The 19684-nt window shown below is 41.1% G+C and overlaps 1 protein-coding gene across 12 annotated transcripts in view; it reads left to right on the top strand.

Annotated features, from left to right (window-relative positions):
* ARNT (aryl hydrocarbon receptor nuclear translocator) overlaps nt 1–19684 on the top strand; it is a 68439-nt gene that overhangs the window by 15664 nt on the left and 33091 nt on the right. For 3 of the 12 annotated variants that reach the window (XM_009180593.2, XM_017946974.2, XM_003892594.4), the window contains exons 2-5: nt 2056–2167; nt 7706–7750; nt 12450–12494; nt 17237–17281. In XM_009180593.2, the coding sequence (XP_009178857.2) occupies nt 2056–2167; nt 7706–7750; nt 12450–12494; nt 17237–17281 (247 nt within the window). Of the gene's footprint in view, nt 1–2055; nt 2168–7671; nt 7751–12449; nt 12495–17236; nt 17282–18704; nt 19134–19684 lie in introns of those variants that run through there. The other 9 variants (XM_009180606.3, XM_009180622.3, XM_003892595.4 and 6 more) reach the window with 5 other exon arrangements.

The following is a 19684-nucleotide window of genomic DNA, read 5'->3' as shown; positions in this document are numbered from 1 at the left end:
CTTTGCAACACTGTGAAACCCCATCTGTACAAAAAATACAAGTTAGCCAGCATGGTGGCCCATGCCTGTAGTCCCAGCTACTTAAGAGGTTGATGTGGGAGGATCACTTGAACCTGGGAAGTCGAGGCTGCAATGAGCCATGATGGTACCACTGCACTTCATCCTGGGCAACAGAGCGAGATCCTGTCTTTAAAAAAAAAAAAAAAAAAGGTGCATTTTTTTCTTAGTAAAAATGGAGGCCTGATCTTCAACTTGCTCGTCATTTTAATATACGTCATGAATATTTACACACATATCTCATTGTTTTTTGTTAGTTCATACTGTATGATGTACAATATTTTGTGCATCAAATAACACTACCAACAGAGTGAAAAGGCAACCCATGGAATAGAAAAAAATTTTTCTTCTTTTTTTTTTTTTTGAGACAGAGTCTCACTCTGTCACCCAGGCTGGAGTGCAGTGGTGCGATCTCCACTTCCTGCAACCTCTGACTCTCAGGTTTAAGTGATTCTCAAGCCTCAGCCTCCCAAGTAGCTGGGATTACAGGCATGCACCACCACGCCCAGCTAATTTTTGTATTTTTATTAGAGATGGGGTTTCCCCATGTTGGCCAGGCTGATCTTTAACTCCTGATCTCAAGTGATCCGCTCACCTCAGCCTCCCAAAATGCTAGGATTACAGACGTGAGCCACCATGCCCAGCAGAAAAAAAAATTTCGAATCATGTAAACAACACAGAGTATCCAAAGTATATAAAGAGCAGCCAGACACAGTGGCTTACACCTGTAATCCCAGCACTTTGGGAGGCCAAGATGGGCTTATCACCTGAAGTCAGGAGTTCGAGACCAGCCTAGCCAACATGGTGAAATCCCATCTCTACTAAAAATACAAAAATTAGCCGGGCATGGTGGTGGGCGCCTGTAATCCCAGCTACTCGGGAAGCTGAGGCAGGGAGAATTAATTGAACCCAGGAGGTGGAGGTTGCAGTGAGCCAAGATCATACCACTGCACTCCAGCCTGAGCTGAGAGAGAAAGACTCTGCCTCAAAAAAATAAATAAACAAAAAATAAAACAAAATATATAAAGAGCTCCTACAACTCACTTGAGCCCCGGAGGCTGAGGCTGCAGTGAGCTGTGATCATGCCACTGTACTCCAGCCTGGGCTGGACAAAGTGAGACCCTGTCTAAAAAAAAAAAGTACTCAGCTGTTGGTAATGGTTACTGCTGGGGGATGAGATTGAATTGGAAGGAGAGAGGAAAGGTACAGGGAGGCAGGAAAGGGAGACAATAATGATGGACTTGCAGTTTTACTTTACATAATTTTCTTTTAAGTATTGGAATTTAGGTGATTTTTCCTTTTGGGTTTTTCTGTATTTTCGAATCACGATAAATAAAATAAATTATAAATATTTGTTGCATGAATGAAATGTATAAACCCATTTATATATGTTTTTTAAATTAGTATATTATTAAGTGTATACAATATTAGTATATTGTTAACTATGAACAAGCTTTTTAACATGAAGGTTGCAGAATATAGTACTTCTTCCAAACTCTGTGATGTGGGGAGAACTGAAGTATGGGGATATCTTGTACCAGTGTAAGAATTCAAGAAGAGACCATGTGTGGTGGCTCATGCCTATAATCCCAGCGCTTTGGGATGATCACTTGGAGCTAGGTGTTCAAGACCAGCCTGGGCAACATATCCAGACCCCATCTCTAAGAAAAAAAAAAAAAAAATTTAGCTGGGTGTGGTAGTGCGGGCCTGTAGTCTTAGCTACTCCAGAAGCTGAGGCGGGAGGATTGCTTGAGCCCAGGAGTTTGAGGCTATAGTGAGCTATGATTATACCAGTGCACTCTAGCCCAGGCAACAGAGTGAGACCTGGTCTCAAAAAAAAAAAAATCAAGAAGAGCAATCTGGATATGAGCATTTGGGATTTTTAGCAAACTGCTGAGATTTTGTCTATAGCTTGAACATTTCTTTTAGCTAACTTGATACTGCTGATACGCAAGGACCATCTTTTTAAAAATGTTTACTTCATTATTTTCCTGACAGAAATGACATCAGATGTACCATCACTGGGTCCAGCCATTGCCTCTGGAAACCCTGGACCTGGAATTCAAGGTGGAGGAGCCATTGTCCAGAGGGCTGTTAAGCGGCGACCAGGGTGAGTTTGAGTGTAGTGTGTTATGAATGTCTCTCCTATAAACCAACTTTAGTTGCTGAATTTATTTAGTTGCTGAACTTACTTGGCTATTTCTGACCGTCTCACTTCAACTTGATTACTTACTACACTACTGTCATATAAGTCTCCTTAGTCCCTGAATTTTTCTTTATGAAGAATTTATGTTTTTATCCAAGTTTTCCATAAGCAGTTCTTTTTTTAAACCAAAATTTCTGTAAGGTAAAGGACTGTAGCTAAGCCGGGAGATTTTACTGTGCCTGAGAAAACTGTTTGCTGCTTTCATTAAGCTTTGTTTCTGTTTTCCCAAAATCATTTTGATAGGCTGCTTTTCTGAATTTAGAGAATGCTGAGCTCTAGAATAGCTGTCTTCTAAGTTATTGATATGTTGCTTGGTTTGGAATGCAGAGTCCATTGAGCTCCAAAAGTATTTATTAAATTCCTAATTAGTGTTATGGCATTGTGCTGATTGCAAGTAGGATGCAAAGATGAGTAAGTCACAGTCCTTCTTTCTAAGTTGGTTATGTTCTGATAGAAATAATTATTATACACACGAATACATGATAGAATATGCCTAGTTTTGTTAGAAAGGAATAAATTTGGTGCTATGTTTTTCTGTGTGTGGAAATAATACATTTATTGGTAAACATTGAGAAAAGCTTCAGAAAGGAGGTTGCCTTAGAGGGGCCTTGAAGAATCGGCACTATTTTATTTACTTTCTGGTATTAAATTTTCCTTTTTCTTTCTTTTTCTTTTTAAAAATTGTGCAGCTAATTATAACCAGTCTTTAATTTTTGTCCCACCAATAGTAATGGAGGAGTGATGCCTGGGCTCAGTGGTAACATGAGTAACATATTAAGACTTGCTATGTGTTCAGTAGCTTTAAACATTTGAACCATTTGCTGAAGCGTAAGCTAGATAAGTAACTTTCTAAGATTGTAAAGCTGATAAATGTCAGATATAGGATATGGACCTTGGGGGTTTGGCTTTGTAGCTTACTCTTTAAACACTGTGTTATGGTTATGTATAGTGACAAACAATTAGAAGTATTATAAATACCAAAATTAGGGCATCACTTGAGAAAGTCATAGTATATTTAAAATGGAATGCTATGTAGTTAGAAGTGACAAATATGTTTCAGTATAGAAAAATGTTTACAAGCTATTAAGAAAGGTTACAGTATTATGGTATTTCACTGTCAAAAAATATGTATAATATGTACACAGGAAAAAACTGAAAGAATATATATCAGATTTCTGGGTAATAGTATTATGGGTGACTTATGGTTTCTTTTGTTTTTGATGTTTCAGATTTTCTGAAATGAACATTTATGATTGGTAATCAGAAAAAATATATTAAAGGAAGTCTTTCAAAATTTTCTTTTTGGTTTTTTTAGAGACAGGGTCTTACTCTGTTACCCTGGCTGGAGTGCAAAGGCACAATCATGGCCCACTGCAGCCTCAAACTCCTGGCCTCAAGCAGTCCTCCTGCCTTGGCCTCCCAAAGTACTGGGATTACAGGCATGAGCCACTTCACCTGTCCTAAAAGAAGTCTTTTAATATTTCTTTTATTTATTTATTTATATTTGAGATGGAGTCTTGCTCTGTTGCCAGGCTGGAGTGCAATGGTGTGATCTCGGCTCACTGCAACCTCCGCCTTCCTGGTTCAAGGGATTCTCCTGCCTCAGCCTCCCGAGCAGCTGGGACTACAGGCGTGCACCACCACACCCAGCTAATTTTTGTATTTTTAGTAGAGATGGGATTTCACCATGTTGGCCAGGCTGGTCTCGAACTCCTGACCTCAGGTGATATGCCCACCTTGGCCTCCCAAAATGCTAGGATTATGGGCATAAGCCACCATGCCTGGCCTAATATTTCTTTTAAAGAAAGATTGGAAAATACCGAAAGTTAGAAAGAACAATACAAAGGCCAAAATCTACCGTTTTTAAATTGTATTTCCTTCAGTCTTTGTGTGTAAATTGTTTTTAATAGTTATGTAATTATATAGTTTTATATAGCCTGGTCTTTTCACCTTATATAAATAATAAGCAATATACACACACACACATTTTAAGCAATACATATACACACATTTTGGCACCTTATGTAAATAATAAGCAACACACACACACACATTTTGGAGACAAGAGTCTTGCTCTGTTGCCCAGGCTGGACTGCAGTGGCACGATTATGGCTCACTGTAGCCTCAACTTCCTGGGCCCAAACAATCCTCCCACTTCAGTTCTCCAAGTAGCTGGGACCACAGGTGCATGCCACTATACCTGGCTAACTTTTTTTTTGTTTTTAAAGACGGGGTCTCACTACATTGCCCAGGCTAGTCTAAAACTCCTGGGCTCAAGCAGCCCTCCCATCTCGACGTCCTGAAGTGTTGGGATTACAGGCATGACCTACTGTACCCGGCCCTTTAAAAAAAATATTGTTACATATTCTATATAAACATGCTTTTTTTTTTTTTTGAGGCAGAGTCTTGCTCTGTCGCCGAGGCTGGAGTGCGGTGTGCGATCTTGGCTCACTGCAAGCTCCGCCTCCGGGTTCACGCCATTCTCCTGCCTCAGCCTCCCGAGTAGCTGGGACTACAGGTGCCCGCTACCACGCCCGGCTAATTTTTTTTTTTTTGTATTTTTAGTACGGAGTTTCACCGTGTTAGCCAGGATAGTCTCAATCTCCTGACTTCGTGATCTGCCTGCCTCGGCCTCCCAAAGCACTGGGATTACAGGCATGAGCCACCACACCCAGCCATAAACATAATTTTTAATGGTTGCATGAAAGGATGTACTTAACTTCCTATTTTGTGACATTTAAATTGTTTTGAAGATTTTGCTGTTATATATAATGCTGCAAATAACTTCTTTGTACCTAAACTTTTTTTTCCTATTTCATATTATTTCTTTAGATTCTTAGAATTGGAGTTATTGGGCTGAGCACAGAGGCTCATGCCTGTAATGCCAGCACTTTGAGAGGCTGGGTAGGAGGATTACTTGAGCCCAGGAATTTGAGACCAGCCTGGGGAAAATGACGAGAGTTTTTTTTCTTTGATTTAGAAATTATCTTTCTTTTCTTTACTTCCTTCATTTTTTTTGTTTGACTTAGCAATTACCTTTCCCTCCCTCCTTGCCTCCCTTCCTTTCTTTCCCCTTTCCTTTTTTTTTTTTTTTTTTTTTAGACATAGTTTTGCTCTTGTCACCCAGGCTGGAGTGCAGTGGCGCAATTTTGGCTCACTGCAACTTCCACCTCCAGGGTTCAAGTGATTCTCATGCCTCAGCCTCCTGAGTAGCTGGGATTACAGGTGCCTGGCACCACGCACAGCTAATTTTTGTATTTTTAATAGAGACGGGGTTTCACCATGTCAGCTGGGCTGGTCTTGAACTCCTGACCTCAAGTGATGCACCTGCCTCAGCTTCCCAAAGTGCTGGGATTACAGGTGTGAGCCACCGTGGCTGGCTCCTTTTCTTTTTTGAGACGGGGTCTTGCTGTGTCACTCAGGTTAGAGTGCAGTGGCCCAATCTCAGCTCACTGCAGCCTTGACCTCCCAGGTTCAAGGCCTGCAGCCCTTCCTGCACCCCCCAACCCAAGTAGCTGGGACTACACATGTGCCACCATGCCTGGCTAGTTTTTGTATGTTTTGTAGAGACGGGATTTCACCATGTTGCCCAGGCTGGTCTTGAACTCCTGAGCTCAAGCAGCCTGCTCACCTTGGCCTCCCAAAGTGCTGGGACTACAGGTGTGAGTGACCATGCCCAGCTGAGATTTTTTTTTTTTTTTTTTTGAGACGCAGTCTCGCCCTGTCACCCAGGCTGGAGTGCAGTGGCCAGATCTCAGCTCACTGCAAGCTCCGCCTCCCAGGTTCACGCCATTCTCCTGCCTTAGCCTCCCGAGTAGCTGGGACTATAGGCGCCCGCCACCTCGCCCGGCTAGTTTTTTGTATTTTTTAGTAGAGACGGGTTTTCACCGTGTTAGCCAGGATGGTCTCGATCTCCTGACCTCGTGATCCGCCCGTCTCGGCCTCCCAAAGTGCTGGGATTACAGGCGTGAGCCACCGCGCCCGGCCGAGATTTTTTAAGATAAAAAAATTTAGTTGGGTGCAGTGGCGTGCTTCTATAGTTCCAGCTAGTTGGAAGGCTGAGATGGGAGGATCCCTTGAGCCAAGGAGCTCAAGGCGGCAGTGAGCTATGATCATGCCACTGAACTCCAGCCTGAGCAACAGACTGAGAGCTTGTCTCTTAAAAAGAAAGAAAGAAGGAGAAGAAATAAATAATTTGAGATACTGGGTAGATAGGTAAGATTTTACAGGTGATCAGATTAGGGGATTCAGGAAGGAGGAAGAGGAACAAACACTTTCAGGATTGATGCTGTATGTGTACTTCAAATGCGACCCATGTAGAGGCCCATAATATCAAGGTATCCCACTAGTAGAAGTAAAAAGAGTGATCGCTAGGTTAAGGTGGTAACATGAGCAATATTTTAGTTCAGTAGTGTACAGAGATCAGCCTATTTTATTATTTATAATCTTTCCTAATCTCCTTAAATGAAATTCACTTCTTTCACTGAATGTCTGTAACATGTTGATTGTACCCCTTATGTGACACTTTCCTATTCTCACTTGTTTTATATTTGTATTTCTCTAGGTGAAGAGCCCCTTGAGGGCAAGGTTCTAGTTTTTACCTCACCTAGCACAGTGTCTTGAATGTAGAATATATTTCATGTTTATTAGATCAATGAAGGAAAGAAACATTATCTAACAATCTTCGTAGTTGTTAAGTTACTCTTTTATGTAAGATCACTGCTTTGAAAGATGTTTCAGAAGTTTGGTAACATGGCTTAGAGCAGGCTATAGAAATGAAACATGGATCTGAATTATTTATGTTAATTTTTTTCTTACCTTTTCTGAGTGGATTCCTGCTGCCTTTATAGAGGTTGTAGTCTGATGCAAAACTTTGGCAAAAATTGACTGCTACTCTAGGAAAGTGTTAGGGTAGCAGAAGGTACTTTTTTCTATTATCCAGTTTTGTACTTTTTTTTTTTTTTTTTTGAGACGGAGTCTCGCTGTTGTCACCCGGGCTTGAGTGCAATGGCGCGATCTTGGCTCACTGAAACGTCCACCTCCTGGTTTCCAGCAATTCTCCTGCCTCAGCCTCCTGAGTAGCTGAGATTACAGGTGCCTGCCACCATGCCCAGCTGATTTTTGTATTTTTGGTAGAGACGGGGTTTCACCATGTTGGCCAGGCTGATCTTGAACTCCTGACCTCAGATGATCCACCAGCCTCAGCCTCCTAAAGTGCTGGGATTACAGGTGTGAGCCACCACGCCCGGCCCCAGTTTTGTTCTTCTTTGCTTAGTTTGGGACCATGAAGAAGAGGTAATGTAGCTTTGTTTGACTTCTGCGCTTCCTCTTTTCATTATTCCATTTGGGTGGGTGTACACGTAGCTTGTGTTGAGAAATTTTAACTTGTTAACGTTTTGTATTATCAGCAGGCTTAAAGTATTTATTGTTGGCTTTCCTCAGGCTGGATTTTGATGACGATGGAGAAGGGAACAGTAAATTTTTGAGGTAAGAGACTGAAAAACTTTCCTTAGATGTCTGATATTAAAAATTAGTTTATGATCTTTATACTTCTGACTTGTAAATTTTTGTCCTTAGGTCTAAGAAGAGTACTTCATCACAAAACTATAAATATTCCTATATCTCAGAAAATTTTTAAGCATTCTGTTAATATATCTAGAGAAAGGATCTCAGTGAGAGAAAGGATCTCAGTGAGGATAGGACAGCATTTACAAACTCTCTGTATCAGTTCTGTATTACTTCATAGCTTAAAAAGAACAATAGTTTGTCATTTCTCAATTCTGTGGATTGACTGCACGTTTATTCTGCTTATCTCACCTAGACTCATAAGACTGCATTCTCAGCTGGTCTGCTGAGAACTGGACTCAGCTGGGATGGCTGGGTATTTCTGTCTATGTGGTTTTTTTATCCTCAAGGAGGCCAGACTGAATTTTTTCATGTGGTGATAGCTACAATCTACAGCACAAATCCCAGTGTGCAAGTGCTTATCAAACCTCTGCTTATATGACATTTGCTTATGTCCCATTGGCCAAAGCAAGTCATATGTTCCAGTTGTGAGTGTATGAGGGTGTTACACAAGGGAGTACATACTGAGAGGCGTAATTCATTGGTTGAGGTGTCATTAATCTATGACTCTGTCATACCCTCTGATACCTGTTGAGTCCTCTTATAGGTAGCAGGAATTGGAATTTGTATTTTTTTTTTTTTTTTTTTTTGAGACGGAGTCTTGCTCTGTCACCGGGAGTGTAGTGGCACGATCTCGGCTCACTGCAACCTCCCCCTCCCGGGTTCTAGCGATTCTCCTGCCTCAGCCTCCCGAGTGGCTGGGACTACAGGTGTGTGCTACCACACCGAGCTAATTTTTGTATTTTTAGTAGTCACAGGGTTTCACCATGTTGCTCAGGATGGTCTCGATCTCTTGACCTTGTGATCTGCCCTCCTTGGCCTCCCAAAGTGCTGGGATTACAGGCATGAGGAATTTGTATTTTTGAGTAATTAATGTTCTGTAGTTTTTAAAATGGACTATTTGTTTGTTTTTTTTTGAGACAGTCTTCCTCTGTCGCCCAGGCTGGAGTGCAGTGGTGCAATCTTGACTCACTACTTCTGCCTTCCAGGTTCAAGTGATTCTCATGCCTCAGGCTCCTGAGTAGCTGCGACTACCACACCTGGCTAATTTTTGTATTTTTAGTAGAGACGAGGTTTCACCATGTTAGCCAGGCTGGTCCAGAACTCTTGGCCTTAAATGGTCCATGTGCCTCAGCTTCCCAAAGTGCTGGGATTATAGGCGTAAGCCCCCATGCCTGGCCTATTTTCTTCTTCTTATTTTTTTGAGACAGGGTCTTACTCTGTCATCCAGACTGGAGTGCAGTGGCATAGTCTTGGCTCACTACAGCCTTGACTTCCAGGGCTCAAGCAGTCCTCCCACCTCAGTCTCCTAAGTAGCTGGGTCTACAGATGTGAGCCATAATACCTGGCTAACTTTAAAATTATGTTGCCTAGGCTGGTCTTAAACTCCTATGCTGAAGCGATCCTCCCACCTTGGCCTCCCAAAGTGTTGGGATTACAGGCATGAGCCACTGTATCCGGCCTGCAAATGGACTTTTTAATGTATTGATGAAGGAGTTCTTTCAGAAAAGGGGGATATTCTTGCTGAGGACCGATTGTTTGTCTTGTTTTCAAGTAAGGAAAACAGTAAGACTCAAAGAAAGGAAGAATATTACCCCGGTAGCCTGTACATTGCTGAGTAACAGACATTTGATAAAGGAGCCCAATTCAAAAAAAATGATTTGATTGTGTGGGTGCCCAGATTTAATATCATTTATTTTCCTTCCTTCTTTCCTTTTTTTTTTTTTTTTTTTTTTTGATTTTTGCTCCTGTTGCCCAGGCTGGAATACAATGGCATGATCTCAGCTCACCACAACCTCTGCCTCCCGGGTTCAAGCGATTCTCCTGCCTCAGCCTCCCGAGTAGCTGGGATTACAGGCATGCACCACCACGCCCGGCTAATTTTGTATTTTTGGTATAGACGGGGTTTCTCCATGTTGGTCAGACTGGTCTTGAACTCCCGACCTAAGGTGATCTGCACACCTCGGCCTCCCAAAGTGCTGGGATTATAGGCATGAGCCACTGCACCTTAAACTTATTTGTTTGTTTTATTAACTAAGTTTTTTCTTTAATTGGGAAAGTAATATAAGTGTATTTTATTATAGAAATTTCAGGCTAGGCATGGTGGCTCACACCTGTAATCCCAGCACTTTAGGAGGCTGAGGTGGGTGGATCGCTTAAGCTCAGGAATTCAGGACCAGTCTGGGCAACATGGCAAAACTCCACCTGTAAAAAAAAAAAATTACAAAAATTAGCTGGATGTGCTGCTGTGTGCCTGTCGTCCCAGCTACTCGGAAAGCTGAGGTGGGAGGGTGGTTTGAGTCCTGGAAGCAGAGGTTGCAGTGAGCCGAGGTTGTGCCACTGCTTTCTAACCTGGGTGACCTTGCCTCAGAAAAGAATAAAAAAACAAAAACAAAATTTCAAACAGTACAGAGTTATATACAGTGAAAGCACATCTTCTTTTCACTTTGGACCTTCAGAACTCTTTTTTTTTTTTTCTTTTGAGATGGAGTCTCGCTCTTGTTGCCGAGGTTGGAGTGCAATGGCATGATCTCTGCTCATTGCAACCTCCGCCTCCCGAGTTCAGGCTATTCTCCTGCCTCAGCCTCCTGAGTAGCTGGGATTACAGGCGCCTGCCACCACGCCCGGCTAATTTTTGTACTTTTAGTAGAGACAAGGTTTTGCCATGTTGGCCAGGCTCGTCTCAAACTCCTGATTCACCTGGCTCGGCCTCCCAAAGTGCTGGGGTTACAGGTGTGAGCCCCTGCGCCTGGCCTGGACCTTCAAAACTCTTCAGACAACTGCAGTTTCCAGTTTGTTGAGTATCCTTCCAGAAATATTTAGTGTATACACAATTATATATAGATGTGTATATGTGAACATACACACACTCATCTCAGTTTTTGTTTTTACACAAAGGGTGTCCATACTGTAAATTGCTTGCCATTGTTTAGTTTTATAATGCTTCATACGGTTAATAGCATCTATCTTCTTTTTTTATAGTAACATTTAAAGTTAAGGCTCATATTTCTGGCTACTGACTAGATGAACCTTGCCAAATACTCTTGAAAACAACAACCGTGACTTGGCCATCACAAAGAAATAGTTGCAAGTGGAAGTATAATTCTCTAAGAGGTCTCTTGAGACTTAATGAGTCTCAATAAATGTGAAGAAGGGAAGAGATTTCAATTTCTGGAGAAGACAGACTTTTTCAAACAACTTTATTGAGAATTCCTCCTATTTTAATCCTGAATTATAATGATATTTGCTATTAGTGGAACTTCACTGTGTGTATGAAAGATATGAGGGTAACCACTAGTCTTTTTTTATACCTGTGAATTAGCTCTAACCATGAGTCATTGCTTCCACAAAATCCAGTAGTCACAACTACATGCAGATCCAAAGAGAAGTTCATTTATCCTTTTCCTAGTCATAAAAAAAGACTATCATAGTTTATCTTACCAAGTCGGGTTGTTGTGCCTGAGAAAAGCACCACCAAATTAACTTTCCCCCTTCTCTTTTTTTTTTTTTTTTTTTTTTTGAGATGGAGTCTTGCTCTGTCACCAGGAGTGCAGTGGCATGATCTCGGCTCACTGCAACCTCCGCCTTCAAGTGATTCTCCTGCCTCAGCCTCCCGAGTAGCTGGGACTACAGGCACGTGCCACCACGCCTAGCTAAGTTTTGTATTTTTAGTAGAGATGGGGTTTCACCATATTGGCCAGGATGGTCTAGATCTCTTGACCTGGTGATCTGCCCAGCCTTGGCCTCCCAAAGTGCTGGGATTACAGGCTTGAGCCACCGCGCCCGGCCGAAGGCAGAGTCTTAAAGAGATATTTGCACACTCATGTTTATTGGCCCATTTTGTGCAATAGATAAGAGGTCGAAGTAACCCAGATGTCCACTGACAGATGAATGGATACAGAAAATGTAGTATGTACCCACAAGGGAATATTATTCAGCCTTAAAAAGAAAGCCTGTCATATGCTGCAAGATAGATGAATCTTAAGGACATTATACTGAAAGAATAAGCCAGTAACAAAAAGACAAATGCTGTATGATTCCACTTACATGAGGTATCTACAAAGTAGTCAAATTCATAGACACAGAAAGTAAAACGGTGGTTGCTAGGGGTTGAGAAAATGGTGTTTAATGAGTATAGAGTTTCAGTTTTGCAAGATGAAAAACTTCTAGATATCTGTTACACAACAATGTGAATATGGTTAACACTAAACTGTACACTTAAAAATGGTATGTGGTAAATTTTATGTGTTTTTTGCCATAATTAAAAAAATATCCAAAGCTATCCCTTACTTTAGAATTGTGCTGACAGACCAGTCAGCTGTGTTGTCATTAGATCATCATCTTTTTTTGGTGTAAGGGTAATGGAAATACCAGAAACCTGACAAATAATAGTTGTGGGTCTTCTAAGTTCTGTGGGGTGCTGCTATTTCTATCACTTTGTGATGCTTTTCCATTAGCTTTTTTTCTATTGAATAGTTTCACCCCTTTCTAGTTTTCATTTCAGAGTGAAATAGATATAACAAGTGCAATGCTTTGAAACAATCCTTTTTTTCTCCTTCAGGTGTGATGATGATCAGATGTCTAACGATAAGGAACGGTTTGCCAGGTAATATAGTAGTAGGTAATATATCATATAATATGATCTATGTTGTAGAACCAGACAATCCTAGCATATTAACTTTTAATTTTTTCTGGATGAGACTGAATTTCTTTTTTTTTTTTTTTTTTTTTTTTTTTGAGACGGAGTCTCGCTGTGTCGCCCAGGCTGGAGTGCAGTGGCCGGATCTCAGCTCATTGCAAGCTCCGCCTCCCGGGTTTTTACGCCATTCTCCTGCCTCAGCCTCCCAAGTAGCTGGGACTACAGGCGCCCACCACCTTGCCCGGCTAGTTTTTTGTATTTTTTAGTAGAGACGGGGTTTCACCGTGTTAGCCAGGATGGTCTCGAACTCCTGACCTCGTGATCCGCCCGTCTCGGCCTCCCAAAGTGCTGGGATTACAGGCTTGAGCCACCGCGCCCGGCCGAGACTGAATTTCTTTGTCCAATCTCTTTCCTGTTTGGAAGTATGGGAAACTTAGTATTGTAACTATCATTTATGTTCAGGTGACATGGCTTCAGACTGGCAGTATATTTTATACAATGTTTTTCTGTGTATGTGATAACTAAAGCAATGTGCTTGCAAGGTTTCCATAGGAGCACAAATTATGGATTTTGTGTTTGAATTTATTATTAAATAGATTTACAAAAATAGGAATACAGATAATGGTTCTGTTATTTTATTTAATTAATTTATTTATTTTGAGGCAGAGTCTTGCTCTGTTGCCCATGCTGGAGTGCAATGGCGCCATCTCGGCTCACTGCAACCTTCACCTCCCGGGTTCAAGCGATTCTCCTGCCTCAGCCTCCTGAATAGTTGGGATTACAGGTGCCTGCCACCACGCCCAGCTAATTTTTGTATTTTTAGTAGAGATGGGTTTCAACATGTTGGTCAGGGTGGTCTTGAACTCCTGACCTTGTGATCCGCCCGCCTCAGCCTTCTAAAGTGCTGGGATTACAGGTGTGAGCCACCGCACCCAGCCTATTTTATTTTTTTGAGATAGAGTCTCACTCCGTCGCCCATGCTGGAGTACAGTGGTGTAATCTCAGTTCACTATAACCTCTGTCTCCTGGGTTCAAGTTGTTCTACCACCTCAGCCTCCCGAGTAGCTGGGAATACGGGCATGTGCCACCATGCCTGGCTAATTGCTAATTTTTGTAATAATTTTTTTTTTTAGCAGAGATGGGGTTTCACCATGTAGGCCAGGCTGGTCTCGAACTCCTCACTTCAAGTGATTCACCCACCTTAACCTCCCAAAGTGCTGGGATTATAGGTATTAGCCACTGTGCCCAGCCTATTATTTTATTTTAATATATGTATATTTTTAGAGACATTTTAGAGACATTGTTTTCACTGTGTTTCCCAGGCAGGAGTACAGTGGCATGATCATAGCTCACTGCAGCCTCAAACTCTGGGGTTTCAGTGATCCTTCTACCTCAGCTTCCCAAATATTGGGATTATATGCATAGCCACCATGCCTGGTTGGTCCTGTTCTTTTAAAAATGACAGTAAGAGGCCAGGAGTGGTGGCTCACGCCTGTAATTCCAGCACTTTGGGAGGTAGAGGCGGGTGGATCACTTGAGGTCAGGAGTTCAAAACCAGCCTGGCCAACATGGTGAAACCCCATCTCTACTAAAAATATAAAATATATAAAACCCATAAGTGCCAGGCATGGTGGTGGAGTGCCTCTTAATCCAAGCTACTCCCAGAGGCAGGGCATAGAATTCCGTGGGGCACAAGAGTGGAGATGAGCAGAGATGGCACCGAGAGGAGAGTGCACTCCAGCTGGGTGACAGCAGAACAGATTTTGTCTCAGAAAAAAACAGTAGAAAGGAAGCAGTTTTGCAGCGGCAGAAGTTTTACAGGTGAAAAAACTTAGAATTTGTTTAAAGAGAGATTGCCTATCAAGATGTTGAGAAACCATTTGCTTTCTGTTTTTATTTAAATTCTTCTTAACTCCAACTTCAAATTTGATGCTTTAATTACCTATCAAGATGATGAAATATACTCTGTTTTTTATTAAATTTCTTCTTAACTTAAATATCAATTTCTTTTGAAAGTTTTTACAGTAAATATTGAGCCGCACAATAAGTGGCCTACTTTATAAAATTAAGTTTACCTTCCACCTTAGAAAATGAATAATCTGTTATTTCAAAATCAGTGATTAAACTGAGCACTTAGCATTTAGTATTTATTCATTATGATGCTGCTGGTCCTACGGAACAATAGCACAAAGGAACCATTGATGTAGACATAAGAAATATCAGGGGAAGTAGTTAAAAACTATTCTGAAGTGGTGAGATGCAATCTCAGGCTTTGAATTAGAGGATATTATATAAAATGCATTGCAGGGATATTTCTCTGGTAGCAGTTATAGAATTGATTAAAGGGATGGACTGTTGGACTATAAGGAGATAGATAGGAAGCTGCTGAAATAATAAGACAGCTATAAAATCTTGAGGGCCGGCCGGGCGCGGTGGCTCAAGCCTGTAATCCTAGCACTTTGGGAGGCTGAGAGGGGCGGATCACGAGGTCAGAAGATCGAGACCATCCTGGCTAACACGGCGAAACCCCGTCTCTACTAAAAAATACAAAAAAACTAGCCGGGCGAGATGGCGGGCGCCTGTAGTCCCAGCTACTTGGGAGGCTGAGGCAGGAGAATGGCGTAAACCCGGGAGGCAGAGCTTGCAGTGAGCTGAGATCACGCCACTGCACTACTCCAGCCTGGGCAACAGAGCCAGACTCCGTCTCAAAAAAAAAAAAAAAAAAATCTTGAGGGCCTGGGCTAGATTGGCAGTGGCAACAGGAAAGGAGTGAAGTTAAGAGGTTTTTGAAGAATAATTTGTTTATCAAAGTTAATTGAAGTAGACACTTGTCTTTAGAATGTGAACCATCTCTAAAATGAGAAGTTAATCATAGATATTTGGAGGATAGTTTTTCAACCTTCATTAAAAAGTCAGACCATCAATATTATTGGTAGTAAAGGTCCACAGTATCTTGATGAAATTTCAAAAAGCCATGAAAACATGGCGTGAATGATTTTAGTCTTCGTTTGTCCTGCTTAATGTGCATATATTTCATTCAGAAATACTGGGGTGGATAAGGGATTGTGGATCTGTAGTAGTAGGGGCAGTAGAAGTAGGGATTTTAGATGCTTAACTTTTTTTCAAACAACAGAATTCATTCATATGATTTGTTAAGGTAGTGCATCTCACATATCCTCCTTGGGAATTCAATAGAGGGTCTTAAAAGCTGAAAATTGCTCAACTTTTTGAAAAAAAAGAAGTTTGTAGTTTGTTAAGGAACTATCTAGAAGAAATAACCCAAGGAATGTAAAACTCTAAACTGCTGAATATCACTTATTTCTCCTTCTCTTGTCCTCAGAATATATGCGTAAATTTTTACATTCTTCTTCCTTGTTACTGTGTTATTTTCTGTCTATTGACCATTTTATAAAAACATTCCCATATATTGATAAGGCTATTGTATTCGTCATTTTTAATAGCTAAATAATCTTTTTTTTTTTTTTTTTTTTTGAGACGGAGTCTCACTGTGTCTCCCAGGCTGGAGTGCAGTGGCGCGATCTCGGCTCACTGCAAGCTCCGCCCCCCGGGTTCACGCCATTCTCCCGCCTCAGCCTCCCAAGTAGCTGGGACTACAGGCGCCCACTACCGCGCCCGGCTAGTTTTTTGTATTTTTAGTAGAGACGGGGTTTCACCATGTTAGCCAGGATAGTCTCGATCTCCTGACCTTGTGATCCACCCGCCTCGGCCTCCCAAAGTGCTGGGATTACAGGCTTGAGCCACCGCGCCCGGCCCTAAATAATCTTTTAGCTTGTTAACCTGTCATACTTAGACATTTTATTTTAAATACATTTTTATTGACACATTCCTGATACATTGGCCTGCTAACACCTTGCTATTTCTTCAGTTGCCACCTATCATTACAGTATCTCAGTTTTCTGGAAAAATTTAGTGATGGTTCTTTGTATCCTTCTCCAGTGGAGGGGGAATTGTTACTTTTGATCCATTCCTGTGTGGCTGTACTGCAGAGAAATGGCAAAGGGACTGAATCAAAGTTAAGAATTACTTTAGGAACAAATCAATAATAGAGGACATGCCAGAAACCTAGTTCTTATAGTTATTTATATAATTTCTCCAGTGAAATCTGGTTGGTTATTTTGTCATTGTGTGGTACATGCATGTGTTGTTTGTGTGAGAGACAGAGAGATTGTATTTGTGATCACTTGTTTGATACTATCATCTTTAATTTACTCTGTCTTTAATTTTGTCATTATAGAATAACACATGTGGATATCATTTTCTTTCCAGATTGGGAGCAGTGTATGAAAATGGTATTCCTGAATTCCCTTTGTTCTTGTTCAGACTCTGTATATCTTTGGTTCCTACAGAGATCAATTGGCAAAATGCTTCCTGTGTTTAGATCATGTTAATTTACAATATATATTGGCTTTGCTTTTATGTTGACCTTTATCTTGTAAGTTACTTTTTCTTTATCCTAACAGATGACTTTGTAGAGTTACAGGCAAGGTTCCTGCCTATAATTCATTTCCCTCCTCTCTTCTCTGCATCTGTTTAGTTCTATATACTTTTCTCTCTTCCTTCTCCTTTTCTTTTTTTATCCTCCCTCCATTTCCTTTCCCTTCCTCCTTCCTTTTTTCCCTTCCTCCCTCCCCCCTTCCTTCCTTCTTTTTTATTTTAATTTTAGCTTAGTTCATTAATTCTATTTTTAGGTCGGATGATGAGCAGAGCTCTGCGGATAAAGAGAGACTTGCCAGGTAGGAGAACAGTGTCTTTTAGCATGATGAAGCAGATGATGCTGCTTTTTCTATCCTTTTTCTTACTCTATCTTTTCTTCCCCTTTCTCTTTGTATTTTTCCTTATCTGTGGCAAGAGAGGACAAGATTTTTTAGAAGTTTGAGTGTAACAGGAACTTTGGCTTTCCCCATCAGAAAGTGGGTGAGTTGAGGGAACTTTGCTTAGGGATTTAAGAAATTGCTATTAAGTTTTTTTCTTTTTTTCTTTATGTCAGTACTAAGTTTCACAGAACAAAAAGCTCTTAGAAGTAATGCAGCTGTGCCAGTTGGTGCTTTAACAGGGAAATACTCTTTTTATCAGAAAACCACAAATATATCTGTATTTGTGATTAGCTCCCAGTATTTAGGCCTCAGCATTTACTCCACACCTCTAGGAAACTCACACCTATTTTCCTATGAAGACTCACAGCCTAGATTATTCTCACAACAGAACTAGTGTTGCTTTGGTGATCTAATCCTTTCTTGTGGTAGTTTTCTAGAAAAGTTTTAGTTTCCTTGATGTGGCTATTTAAAAGACCAGGTTTCTGTACTTACGTGTCAGAAATCTGTCAGATACTAGGAAGATGAGTGCTTTATGTTTGAGAGTAGAATTTTATGTCTTAGGCAAAGTGTAACTAAATATGGGCCTATGTGTTGAGACCCTTTTTGCCATTTAGAAAGGAGACTCTGGAATTCTCTTTGGAGACTGTTGTTTGTAATGCAGAAATACTGCAGAAGAAATATGTATAGACTTTTCTGTTTTCTAGTATCCGTGATTTGGGGGTGACTTAGGAAATAGATCATTGATGCTGATACCTATTTTTACTATTTTCCCCCTTTTTTCTACTATTTCCTCTTTAATCTGGGCCACAAACTCATTTTGCTGCCAGTTTAACTCGAGCTTCTTACTAACCCTTTCACTATTCAGAAAATGGATTTGGCATGATGTGGTGGAGAAAACATCGTATTGGGAAGAGAGCAGCCTAGGGCAAGTCACTTATGTACTTGACCTCCCTTTGCTCTTCTCAGAAAAAAGAGATTTATGTTAGATTTTTAATTTTCTTTCTTTTTTTTTTTTGACAAATAATTTTTGTTCAAGTAGAATTCTTAGGTGGTAACAGAAATAAATAAAAGAGATAAAGCAAGCCGGGCACAGTGGCTCATGCTTGTAACCCTAGCACTTTGGGAGGCTGAGGCGGGCAGATCACGAGGTCAAGAGATCGAGACCATCCTGGCCAACTTGGGGAGACTCCATCTCTACTAAAAATAAAAAAAAAAAATAGCTGGGCGTGGTGGCGTGCACCTTTAGTTGCAGCTACTCTGGAGGCTGAGATAGGAGAATTGCTTGAACTCAGGAGGTGGAGGTTGCAGTGAGCCGAGATCCCGCCACTGTACTTCAACCTGGGTGACAGAGCGAGATTCCATCTCAAAAAAAAAAAGAGAGAGAGAGAAAATATTTCTAGCAAATATTTGAGTAGAAGCAGAAATGCAGCATGTTGCTTGGTTATCTCCTTGAGGCATCCTGATGGAGGACACTGAGAAATTTAATGGGCTTTAAAAAATTCCTGTTGGAAAACTACTGGATTATTCCTGTTAACAGTGATATCTTTCTGTCTTAATTTTGAGGAAGTCAGTGTTGGAGCTGTGGTCTGTTTACCTGGGTGAGATTCAAATTGTCTCTTGCCAGACCTTTAATCATCCTCCTCTCCACTCCACTCCTGCTCTCCAGTTAACTTCGTCCCAGACGGGGGACCCATATAGGACTTTTAGTAGATGGTGTATCTTAAGTCTTGTAAGAAGTTGAGTGCACTGGCAGCACACCCAGATAAAGAAGGTAGGACTTTGTGCATTAATGGGCCAAATAAAACTTCAAAATCTTCAAATTCTGCCTTTTAATGTTGCAAATAAGAGAGAGACTTACCATATTTTATAGACCAAGGAAATCTATACCATCAATTCTTGTATCAGCTGTGGAGCTACATACTTGAGTTGGCAAAAATTGATCCTTTTATTTTCTGGCCTTTAAATAGTTGAATTAGTCAACATGGGAGTTAACCAAGCTGAGGTTATATGTTCCAATGGAACTTAAGTGAGTAAAATCAGCATTTAGAAATATTGTCATTTCTTTCTTTCTTTCTTTTTTCTTTTTGAGATGGAGTCTTGCTCTGTCACCCAGGCTGGAGTGCAGTGGTGCAATCTTGGCTCACTGCAACCTCCACCTCCTGGAGTCAAGTGATTCTCCTGTCTCAGCCTCCTAAGTAGCTGGGATTACAGGGGCATGCCACTGTGCCCTGCTAATTTTTGTATTTTCAGTAGAGACAGGGTTTCACCATGTTGGCCAGGCTGGTCTCGAACTCCTGGCCTCAAGTAATCCACCTTCCTCAG

This window comes from Papio anubis, chromosome 1, assembly GCF_008728515.1.
Source record: "Papio anubis isolate 15944 chromosome 1, Panubis1.0, whole genome shotgun sequence".
In the NCBI taxonomy this organism is placed as follows: domain Eukaryota; kingdom Metazoa; phylum Chordata; class Mammalia; order Primates; family Cercopithecidae; genus Papio; species Papio anubis.
The sequence above is the reverse complement of the archived record's forward strand: the minus strand, read 5'-3'. Positions and strand labels throughout refer to the sequence as shown.